A 12,755-nucleotide genomic window follows, 5' to 3' on the forward strand; every position below is an offset into this window, starting at 1 on the left:
ACCCCAACTTGGGACCTGGCCCGCAACCCAGGCATGTGCCCTGACCGGGAATCAAACTGGTGACCCTTTGCACCATGGGGTGGCGCCCAACCAACTGAGCTACACCGGTCAGGGCTTATCTAATTTTTCACTGTGAACTGCTTAGCACCATGTATTTTTAAAATATTTTTATATATGGGTTGCTTAGCACCTGGCCTAAGTAGATACTCAATAAATAGGTTCAATAATAGATGTTTTGAAAGAGGAAGATACTGTCTGAGAGTGTAGCAGGGAGATTGAACCAGTCCCGAGGCGTTAAAAGATTAAGAAGTATGAATTGGTTATTATAGTATAGTATTGGGGGTGTAAAGTACCACATAGGGAATATAGCCAATAATATTCTAATAACTATATGAGGTGTCAGATGGGTACAAGATTTATCAGGATGATCTCTTTAGTACACCTAAAACTAATATAATATTGTATGTCAACTGTAATTGAAAAATAAAAATGATTTAAAATAAAAAAAAAACAAACCTCTCCCTGAAGATGTGAGATTTTATCTAAGACTTGAAGCATGAATAGAAATTTGCTTTGCTTTGATGAGAGTAAACACCTGGGCAGGCTTATCCTGACTGATCTTACATAACCTATCTTTCCCTGCCTGGGATTTAGTTTCCTTCTTAGCAAAATGAAAAATGGTAACGATGAAACTTCCCCAAAGCAGGAAGAACTGTCAAAGTAACTTTCCCAAAAGAGTCTGGCTTTAAGGAGAGCAGGCAACAGGGATGGCATCAGTGGGGACAGGCTATTGGAAGACCCCCAAGGCCATTGTCCCCAGGGCAAGGGCTCCAGCTGGGACTGTTAAGGACAAAAGGGATTGCTTCTGATCTCCCAGGAGGTCAATCTAAAGAAAAGCTTGGAGCAACATGGTCCATAGTGCAGCACTCAACCGTCTCCGGGATCTCCCAATTTATTGCTTGCTTTTTCCTTTTCCTTTTTCTTTCTTTCTTTTTTTCTTCCTGATGTTAAAACCTGGCATGTGGAAGTCATCTGGTGAATTTCTTGTCTCTGGGCTCCGCCCCGCCAGACTCCAAGGCCCTTCTCACATAGCACCTAAAATGGGTCACCTTTATCTTTCCCTCCTCCTAGGCTTCTGGTTTCCCTTTCAGAACCTCTCTCTGCTGCTGGGCCTCCCTGCTGCACGTCTGCCATTGCCCCAGAGCCTTCCCTCTCCTTAGAAACACTCCTTCCTCTCCTGCTGGCCCTGCTCTTATCTGTGATGACATTAGGTGTAGCAGAGTCTAATTCCACTCACGGAGTTAACTGCTAACTGTTCATTTGCTATACCTCCTAGGAAGATGACTGCTTTTTAACGGGAGCTTTTTTGTAAGTAACGCCTCATGCCAAAGCATGCTCTCCAATGATGACCCTTTGGGGGTTCTATAATCCCAAAGCATCTTTTCAGAAGCTCTTCCTGTTCTCATAACCCTTCTGCTGCTGTATTATACTAGTTTATTAGTACTCCTTTTTTCTGCAGTGTGCACTTCTTAGAGCAGGGGCGGAATCTTATATTCTGTATCCCTGTCACTCAATGTAATGCCTAGTAACACATCAGGGTGGCAAAAAATTGTTGGACACAAGTGATGAGATGACAAGGTATTTGGAAAACTTTGTTACCCTGGCCCTTCAAGCCAAAGCATGAAATTAAATACCTTACTCCAGAGGTTCTCAAACTTTAAAGTACAAATCTCTTGAATTGTTATATATGCAGATTCCTTGTCTATCCCCAGAGATCAAACCCGCAACCTAGGTACCTAGGTATGTGCCCTGACCGGGGGTCAAACCCACAACCTTCTGGTGTATGGGACAACACTCCAACTAACCAAGCCACCCAGCCAGGGCAGGAAATGCCACATTTGTTCTTTCTGCCCTTGCCCAGTCTGCGTCCAGGTAGATAGGGTACCTAGGCCTGGCACTAAGTCTGTCATTTGGAATTGAGATTGGAGATGTTTTCATTGAGGCCAGAAAGCACTGGCTGCTTTAGAGCAGCCCTAGGAAGCTGGGCGCTAGCCCCCTCACTCTTTTCTCTCCAGTGGAGGAGACAAGGTTTTTTTTTGTTTTGTTGTTTTTTTTTTTTGTTTTTTTTTTTAAGATTTGGAGATCCCCCCCCGCCCCCCTGAATTCTCTGAGGGTAATTGTGAGCAGCATCATCACTAATTTTGTTTTTCTTTCAGAAAGTACTTTCTCCTTCAGGAAGTATTTACTAAGTGCCTACCATTGACTCAGAAGGGATTTACTAAATGCTTACTGTTTATCTAAGACTAAAGTTGAAACATCTCTATTCATGAGTTCCATAATATCTTTGCTTGAGTGATATATTATTTTTGCTAAAAGGGACCTTCACACACACAAAAAAAAAAAAAAAAACACAAAAATCATCATTCAGAAGCTGCCTCCTATACATTATATCCATCCATTTATTCAATCACAAATACTGGCTGAGTACCTAATTTGTGCCAGGCTCTGGGGGAGGCACTTGGGGTACAAAGGTGAATTAGGCACTGATATTGCCCTCAGTAAGTTTACAATTATTTAGACAAGATAGGTAAGTAAATGCAATAAGATACTGTGATTAAAGGCTGATATTACTGTTGTAGACAATAACAAACAGTTGAAGCACTTACATTATTCTAGGTACTGTGCCAAATCCTTCATACGAACCATCCTATTTTGCCCTTAAATTATCATGTAAGATTCTATTATTATCTTTATTAGATACATAATGAAGCTCAGAGATGGTAAGTAAATTGCCCAAGGTCACACAGTAAGTCAGTATCAAAGGCAGGATTAACCCCTGGCTGGATAATCGCAGTCCCACCCGCTTAACCACACTTTCTCGCACTCTGAGGTTGGTATATGACCATAGCTCAGAGAAGCCAGCAACAGTAAAAACAACATTGATAGTGATAGTTTATCAAGTGTGTGCAATGTGCCAGGTGCTTCATATACTTATTGTCTTACTTCATCCAAGAATACAGGAGGAAAACCTTGTTGTTCCCATTTTATAGATGCAGAAACTGAGGCTCACAGGTATTAAAGTTTTATTCATATCTACCCAACTGGTAACTGAATGCACTGAGATTTCAAACTTGGGTCAGAGCTACCCCAAACCTCCCACTGCTCCCACTTTGACTGTTGATCAGGGCCTGAATGTTCAGTATCTCTCAGAAAGACATCTCTGGGTATGTTCTTCTGTTGGGAGTTTGAGATTACACAATGAAACAGACCACTTAGGCATTGTTTAAACAGCACCTTACTTGGGATGGCCCACCCTTGCTAGGTCTCTGGATCTAAGGAAGTGATTATGTGATTATTGTTGGGCTAAATGTCCTCTCCTTGCCAGTAGTTGTCATCATGTCACAACGATCCGAAAGTCAAAGAGAGAGTACTGTGTATTGGTGGAACAGTCTATTTACATTACAATGGCCTCGACTGTCATCACCATAATTATTTCATGGCTTTAAGTGTTTACTCTCTTGGGCAGACCAACACATGTCTACCATGTTGTTAGGAATTTTTTGTAAAGAACAGAGCCCATAAAGGCTTAAAAATTATTCTACCAGATTAAATCTACCAGATTTATATTAAATCTTATTTTTAAAAACCCCACCCCAGGGGATATTGGTTTTCTTTTACAGACCATTTAAATCATTTCCTTGTGGCCCTGAATGCAGCACAAAAGCCATTTGCCTCTTTCTCTTCAACATATACAATAGTGGCTTAGAAAGAACTGACAAATCTCAAACTGATGCCTGGTGCTTTGCCTTCTAGTGGTAAGGTTTCCAAAGTCATTACTCTTTCATGGGTCAAAACCAAACCAGTTCCTCAATCCAAATTACTTTCATTTGGGGATGGGTCATGTTTTTCAATATTCTCCCTCCCTCTCTGTCTCTCTTTCTTCTCATTTGAAATCTCAGTGAGAGTTTGGGTAAAGTTGTGTAACCCTTGATGAACTTACTTTTCCCATGTTTTCATATGCCATCAGGGTGCATGGGTTGTGTGAAGGGTCAGTTTCCTTGGGTTCAAACTCTATTGTTGTACCGTGGCTTTAAACTTGTACAGCACATAACTCAGAACCAAGATGTTGCCTCGGTGTGAGGGCCAGCAGGAAGAAAAGAAAAAAAAAGCCGAAGTGGAACACAGAATCTGTCTGTGTTAGTCCTCTGTCGCCGACTGCTCAACCCAGCGTTAGACTTCACCTAAATGATAAATGGTCCTATTGTCTGGGTTTCGTATTAAAAAAAAATAGAACTAAATCTAGATTAAGCAAGGACAGAGACCCACTTCATTGCACTGTACTTTAATATTCCTGAGACCCATGGCATTAACGGGTGGCTCCTTTTAACAGCCATCGCTCTCCGGGGCAGAACACTGTACTGTCTTTGTTTCATCTGATCTTTCCGCTAAATAAGAGATGGTCACTTATCCTCACGACTCCCGTATCCTGCTGGATTTCTATTGCTAAAAGAGAAACTGACCACACGGGAAAAGGTAAAGGTTTCAGGCAGGGCAGCTCCGCGTGTTTACAGGCAGGACCGACTTACTCAGCAAATCCTGCTCGGAGGAGCTGCAGCCAATGAAGAGCCTATATCCTGGCTTGCTTGGGGGCTTCTGAGTTTGAGCTGCATGCAGAAATGTAAGGCAGTGCTTCCTGGCGCTGATGGCAAAATGGGACCCAGCTCCAGCTATTCCTCAGGCTCCCCAGCTTTGCAGATCTGGGAGAGAACCAACAGACACATATCGGTGATGTAGCCAGCTTTCAAGGCCACGAGAATCCTTATGGATTCAGGAGACTGGTTTGTTATTTAGATTTTTCTTTTTTCTTTTTTTCTTTTTTGGAAGATGAAATGCTTCTCTCGTTACCTGCCTTACATCTTCAGACCTCCGAATACCATCCTCTCTTCCAGCTGCCACACAGAAGGTACAGACCAGAGAGGGAGCGTGTCTGGGTGGGTGGGCGAAAGTGGGCTGGTGCATGACTTCCCACCGGCTCTGCTGATACTGTTTTCTGTAGCTCCTGGATGACTGTTGTTCCTGGCAAAAGCTGGGATCTGTCAGCTTAGATCTGTTTCTAGAATCACTCTGTGTCTTCTTACAAGGAAAGGGAAGTATTATCTGAAAAGCAGGATAATGTTGCAAAGACGATCTCAAAGCTGCTACAGCTGATGAGAAAAAAATTCAGAAATATTTTGCCAGTTTCCCTTGCTCTCCTTAACATGCAAACAAGTAATTGGAACTAATGTTAAGGGGAAAAAATTGCCATGGGTGCTGTCACCTACGTTTATCCAAGCTCTCTGTTTTTGTCACTGTCCGTTTAATAACTTGGTGCCTGCCCAAGAAAGCAATTAGCAGAATAGAATTAGCTCACTCCGCAGCGGCGAGCGCCGATCGTCGGGTGGGTTTGCCCCAAGTCTGTACGTGGGCTGCAGAGCTGCAGGAATGCAGCTGACTTTCAGCACTCACTGGCAATGTGGTCTGTGGGGGTCGAGAGTCAGGGCCTTAATATGGGGGGGAGCTGAGCCTTGTGCAGATGGTCCCCCGGACCTGGTCCTGCTGCCCTCTAACCCAGCCTGATATGCATACGTGGGTGTGCACTTTTTGTGTGCGTGTGCGCCTCATGAACATTCTGGCCACTGCAGGTGTCAACATTTCTAGTGTCACCAGCTGCTCATGCATCTTCTGGAGGTGATTTGCCTGTTTCTTTAGATCTAACACGTCCCTGGGATAAGAGCAGTTTCAACATAAGCAACTGGTTGGCCGTGTTTCAGCCTGAGGGGCCGTCACACTGGAGGTACTGAATTGAAGAGGACTGAGGATGGCGAGGGGCTGCCACACACACACACACACACACACATTGGTCAAGCCACACTCCCCTGGAACTGAACTTGTGTTTCTCATCCACAGAGTAGGAGCCTGGGAGCGGGGCCTGTGTAAATAAAATGAGAGAAACATTTATCATACCATAAGGTGATTTTCTATCAGTACCCCCAGGAAAAGGGAGTAGACATTTGGGGTCATCCTTGAATTGAGACCGAGGATTGTACTCTTCGTAGACATTGATATTTCATAAATTGTTTTCAATTGGATACTTCCCTTAACAATTTTATTGGTGGCCACAGGGGATGACCCATTGAGAGATCTTTCTCCCCGCAGCCCCAGAGAGAAACTTAGTGAGTCTCTATACATATTGGGGAGGTGGGGAAGGGTGGCAGGGGTAGAAATCTCCAGGGGAACTTTCCAAATGCAAATGATCTAAACTCATATAGGAAGCTGCCTAGATAACTGTTCTGCTATTTCTGGTTGGTCCCATCTTCTCCTCCCAGTTTAGACTTTGAGAACCCAAACCCTTAGTCTACTCAATTGCTATTTTTATATTGATCGAACTAAAGATTTTCCCTCATAGAGACAAAAACAGCACAAGAACTTTCTTGAACTGTTTTTCAATCAAATTTAACTGACTTACTCCATCAAAATAAAAATTCCATTTTATTCATGCCAAAACAAACAATCTCTGATTCATCATCTATCACCAGATTTAGAAGTGGGGGTGAAAAGATACATCTTTAAATTTGTTGTAAACCCAGTAAAGGCCATGGGCAAGGATAATAGCATCTGTCAAATGCTGACTTCACGTGGGAGTAGTGGAGTGGCATGAGTTAAATACCAAGAAATCAGGGCCAAGCCACTTAATGGCTCTTATGTCCAATTCTAATTTTATCTATAAAATGAAAATAAAAAGACCTACTCTCAGGATGTTGAGAATTAAATGTGATAATGAAAGTTCTCCATAAAGCTTGGCATATGAGAGAGGCTATTATTTTTGAGTCCCTTGCCCCATGCACTTTCTTAGACATTTGTTTTCTTTGTTTATTACATACCTTTAGCAATGAGCTATTTTCTTAAACACACCAGTGTCACTAGAAACTAGTTATACTTATTTAGAGTTTGTCTGAGGAGGAAAATATGTCAGAATGAACCTGAGTTTGTGCTTTCCTTTTGATAATATTAGCATCATGTCACCCTGTAGTCTATTTTGGAAAAGGCTGTGAACTTCATGTTTTATTTAAGTGAAAAAGTGAAAAATGAATAATTTGTGTATATCCCTATGAAAATCAAATAAGTACAAATGACTCAAACAATCCCCTTGAAAGTAACTCTAGAACAACTTGAAGAGCATCAGTCAATTCCTGGGCTTCTTAGTGGGTGGAACCATCCTACTAAAAACACTTGCGTTGTCCTCTCAGCTTAGTCTTGACATTGTTTTTCTCAGTACAGAAAGATCACAGACTTTGAATTCAAGCTCTGCCACATGCCACCTGGGTGGTGTTTGGTAGTTATTTAACCTCTCTGTGCTTCAGTTCCCTCATGTGTAAAGTATGGGTAATGATACCCCCTGGGCAGTTGCAAAGGAATATATTCAGAATGCCATCCCCCAGGTAGTGATGGTGATGATGATAGTAATAATTAGCCCCCACATGTATTGTACTTACCATGTCTAAGACATTATCTAAGGATTATATATATATAGTGACACGTTTGTATATAGGGTAAATCAACAGTATGGAGTCTACAAATATTAGTTCTTTTTCTCAGTCCTCAAACCTGTTTCTTCACCCATCAGATAGAAATTTGGTTCTCCATATTATAGTCAAATAAGTGTTTCAAATATGATCATGTTACCACCACCCCACCCCACCCCGAGACACAAGCACGCTTGCATTTAAAACCTCTCAATGGCTTCCCACCGCCTACCAAGCCCTGCGTCTTCTGGCCCCTGCCTGACCTCAGACACATTCAATCTCTCCTGGTCTCCAGCCACGCAGGCCTTCTTTGGTTTCTCAGTGATTTCCCTCCAACCACCGTGTTTGGAGTTGTTTCTGTATTCCCTTGGCCCCATTTCTTGTTCACTGTAGCCCTCAACTCTCAGCACAAGCTGAGAAGCCATCCCTGACCCTCAGCTGATCACAGTTCTTCAAGACCTGGGTTACTTTACATCAGAGGACCTAGTGTAGTTTATGGATTGTGAGAAGACTGATGGAACTCTTTTGTTAAAATCTGTGTCCCTGCTAGACTGAAAGCTTCGTGGGAGCAGGAGCCACATGTAATTTTGCTCTCTCTCATACCCTCAGCACCAGAACAATACCGGGTACTTCATAGGCACTTCACACATTTTTACTGAATGAGAAGATGATGCATAGCAAGGCTGTTGTATAGATAAATTTTAAAAACACACGTGAAAAGCATTCTGCAAAGCATTAACTCCTATGTGACTGCAAGTTGTTTTCACCATTGCCAGTTGGGAGCTCTCTGTGGCCATGCTCAAGAACACTGGTTTTATTACCACACTCTATTTTAACTTGAAATAAGAAGATGCAAACAGGAAAAAAAAAAAAAAAAAGACAAATAAATCATGCAGATGCACAAACAGGGTTTTGAGAAGACAATTGGCCTGTCCTCCCTTCTCTGTGGGCCTCATTAAGGGAGCACAGAGCCTCCTTCTCTGTGGTAGGGAAGGATTCAACCCGCAAAATAATTTCATGATTTGAGGAACAGAATCCCAATTGCAAACCCAAAGGAACCCTTCCAGACAGGACAGAGGGCATGGGGGAGGAGAGGGCTGGTGAGAGTGAGGAGCATTGAGCAGTGGACCTCCTTTGGCCCCCGACAAGGGAGGCTGTCTAACAAATGCATGGAGGCACCTCCTTGTCCTCTCCATGAGTTGTCTGTGTCACGTGTCCAAGCTGCCAGCCCCTGCTTGACCTTTGAAACTCAGCTTAAGTCAAGCCTTTCTAGGAAGCCTCCCTCAGCAGCTCCAAAGATGGAGCTGCGATGATGAGTCACACTAGCCCCAATCTTAGTGGGAAGAAGAAATGTGTGTGTGGGGGGGGGGTGAAGCAGAGAGGCAGCACCAGGCCTGTGGCTCTCTGGCCGTGCGCTGCGAGCCGTGCCTGTATGATCTCATTCACTCCTTACACTGCCTCTTGTACCAAATGCTATGATCTCCACGTTACAGGTGAGGAACTGACACACACCTGACTTGCCAGAGCCACAGTGAGTTAAGTGGCAGAGCTAAGACTCAAATCCAAACTATCTGAATCAAAAATCAGTGCTCTTAACCTTTACTTTGAACATTTATTTCTGACTATCAGTGTGAGAAAGCCTTCAGATTATAGTGAAACAGTCTCTTAACATGTCTGTCTCCTGGTGGCCGGGAGCAGCTTGGGCACAGGGAATTCTGCCCTGTTGGTTTTCAGTCTCTGCATCCTGCTTAGCACAGAGCTAGACTGAGTAGAAGTCCAAGAAATTCTTCTTAAATGAAGGATTGGGTGAGAGAATGAATACACAAATTCATCTTCTCTATCAATCATGCTCCTTCCAGAGGAGGAAAGTTCTGGAGTCAGAATATTTTCCAGTGACACCCAAAAGCAGGCTTAATGGAAGTCTACAAGCACACACACACACACACACACACACACACAGAGGAAAAAAATACACATTTTTCTAACCAAATGTCATAAGTACTAATAAGTAAAACATGCAATGCTTACTATTTACTAGGCACAATTGCACTGTGTGTATATAGGTGTATGTACAGGTGTGTATGTTCCTCAGAACAATCCTGTAAGGTCAATACTGTTATTATCTTCATATTATCTATGAGGAAACCAAGACAGAGAAGTTCGGTGACTTGTCCAAGGTCACACAGCTGTTAAGTGCAAGGGTTAAAATTAGAACCCATGCAGTCTGGTTCAGAGGTGAATATTAAGAAAGGATTCATGAGTATATTTTGTGCCTTTGTACATATTTATGGAATTCTTATTTTTCAGGTTTTTGGAATTTTCTATTCAGCCCCTTCCCCCTATTTAGAACCAATCCACTCTTCGGGCCCACATCAAATGCACTTTCACCCACAGCTTTCCCCGATGACTCATTTTCTCATCTTCACAAATACACACCAACACTTAAGGTCTATCCTAAATGCATGTTGTGACTTGCTGTAATGGAAATAATATTATACCACTGGAAGGGGTTATTGTAAGGATTGCCATAAAATCTCACTTTGTTTGACACTGCTTTACATTTACATTTTTTTACATTTTTATGTACAATAGCTGGATTGTCCCTGCTTTCATCTAAGGCCAGCCCTTCACCTGTAAGCTAGACCCCATGTCTGACCCTACTCAAGCCCCTCAATCTGCATTTGTCCCCTCTCTGTGTTGGCACCAAGTCTTTCCTCTCTATAGGATCATGTTTGCAGTCCACAAACATGCTGTCAATCGTGTCATTTAAATACTCGTCTTATGCTCCCATGTCCCTCTCCATCTACCGCCATTGGCACAGACGATCGCTACTTCATTCTTGAGTTTCTTGTCTTGGTCTCAGGGCTCACACTTTCTCTCTGTTTCTTTCTTCCTCACTGGCTAGTCTGTCTCAGACTTCCCTGATTGTTCCTTACCATTTTCCTTAATTGTACCCTATAGCCCAGGGCTCAGTCCTCTCATTCATCTATGCTTGCTCCTAGGTGATCTCAGCCAGTCCCATGGTCTTAAGTATCATTTATTCAATCTATATCTCCAGCTTCAACCTCTCACCCAAAATGCAGACTGTATACATCCAACTGCCTACCCAACATTCCCACTGGAACGCATAACAGAGAGCTCAAAGCAGGACTCCTGGTTTCCTCTCGAGAAAAACCCTGTTTGCCCAGAATTCACCTCCGACTCGTTAAATGAGAACTGCATTCTCCTAGTTATTAAAGGCGGAGACCTTGGAATCATCCTTTATTTCCTTCTTTTTCTCATATCCTTCTTCCAATTCTACAGTTAATCCTCTGGGCCTGACCGCCTAAAAATATCCAGAATCCAATTATGTCTTATCACATCTACCACTTAAATGTTTCTTTATCAGAGAGGCCTTTCCTGGCCTTCCTATCTAAAATCAATCTCTGCCCCTCCCTCTCTCTTTCCCTCCCTCTCCTTCCTCAGTTACCTTTATCCCGCTTTTTATTTTCAGCCCAAAGCATGTATCTTTACCCAACGAGTTATATATCCATTTACTTATTTGTCGTCCATCTTTTCACACCATAAAATGATAGAAGACCCATGAGACAAGGACTTACTTTGTTTTGCTCATTGCTATATCTCTGATACTTAGAACAGTTTCTACACATAGAAAGCATGTAATACATACTTGTTGATTGAATGAACGGATATATATATGAATGAACATCTACATTAAGTCAGTAATAAAGTGAAAAGAATGGACTCTACAACCAGATGAACCTTGAGTTCCAATCTAAGCACTGCTCATTAATTGCTGGGACACCTTCAATTACTTCATTGATATATTTCCTTCTCTAATAATAATATATCAAAGTATTGTTATAAAGTATTGTGGAAAAATAGTATTTGTAAACCCCCTATTATAATGCCTGTGAATATCCAATGAATTGGAGTTAATATTTCTTTGTATCCCCACTGCACTTAACCACAGCAACAGTTGCCAATAGGCACTAATAGTTCCATACTGATTGAATTTTTTGCCCACCGACATAGCTAGCACTGACTGTAGGCTCATTATGTGCTAAATCGTGTTGAATATTTTATAGTTACTACTTCATATAAATCTCACAAAAACATCACAATATAAATACTTTTAACTGTCTTCATTTTATAGATGATACAACAAGGCATAAAACGGGGCAGTAACTTACCCCAAACCACACAGTTAATATGCAGTAGAACAGGGTTTGCACCCAGACCACTTGATACTAGTCCAGGTTCTTACAGGCCCGCAACATTCTAGGTATTGTTCTCAGTACATGGAAACTGAAAAGATGAAGAAGACTCATTCCTGTTTTAAGAAGCTACAGTCTGGCAGGGGAGAGAAAGGCATGCACACACAACTCTGCAAGTGGACGTTAACCCTGGCTGTGCGTGAGAGTCAGGCGTGCCCAAGGCTGTCCTCACCACCACCCTAGGGAACTAGACTCCCTGGAAGTGGTTCCCAGCGATCCCTGTTTTAAAGGTTTCCCAGGTGCATCCTATGAGCTGTCAGAGGCAGGATCTGAGGCTGTGATAAACAATGTTCAGGGCTGAGGCTGTAGTCAAAACTCAGAAGACCTCTGGGATAGATCAACTGTGGGTCCCATTGAAATGGCAGAGTTGAATCCTGCAACTGAGAAGAGGTTGCTTTTGGTCAAGACCTCTCATGGCTGGCAGATAAGTGGCTGTTCTGGAAAGATTCAAGGTCAGTGTCATCCACTTACACATTTACTGGAACTCTATTGAGCATTCATCTGCTTCATGGTAGCTATGAGTTTGCGTCAAGATTTTATATTCAGGTACTGGCTAAAATATCTACCTACTATAGGAAAATTCATTCAGTGTGTTGGCTTTAGCTTTGTCACCTATAAAAAAAAAGGGATAAAAACTATGCACATGTATCAGAGCTGCTTTAGTAAGTAAATGTGGTAATTTATGCAAAGTATATAGTGTGGTACCCAGAGTGAGCTGTGCTTATTATTAATGTGATACCCGTTAGTGGAAGTGTCATAAGTCAACTATTGCCTTGTGTACCTTGAACAATGCAGTGATGGAAAGAATCCTGGGCCAGGGGAGAGGTACCTAGATTCTGGTTCTCTGCTGACGTTGTTGTCACTTGGGAAATTGGCTAGTCCTGCTGTGCCTTGGAGTTCAATGGGGCTATCAGAA

At 42.5% G+C, this 12,755-nt stretch overlaps 1 protein-coding gene across 3 annotated transcripts in view; it reads left to right on the forward strand.

The window, feature by feature from the left end:
• Positions 1–12,755, forward strand: part of PPP2R2B (protein phosphatase 2 regulatory subunit Bbeta) — a 431,926-nt gene that overhangs the window by 20,393 nt on the left and 398,778 nt on the right. The window contains exon 1 of one of the 3 annotated variants that reach the window (XM_090288064.1): positions 4,683–4,963. The exons of 1 other annotated variant lie outside the window; for it this stretch is intronic. In XM_090288064.1, coding sequence (XP_090144190.1) covers positions 4,890–4,963 — 74 coding nt within the window. In that variant the 5' untranslated portion in view covers positions 4,683–4,889. Of the gene's footprint in view, positions 1–4,682; positions 4,964–12,755 lie in introns of those variants that run through there. One more of the 3 variants, XM_090288066.1, reaches the window with a different exon arrangement.

Source organism: Furipterus horrens, unplaced genomic scaffold (genome assembly GCF_987537825.1).
Source record: "Furipterus horrens unplaced genomic scaffold, mFurHor1.1.pri manual_scaffold_10, whole genome shotgun sequence".
Taxonomy (NCBI): domain Eukaryota; kingdom Metazoa; phylum Chordata; class Mammalia; order Chiroptera; family Furipteridae; genus Furipterus; species Furipterus horrens.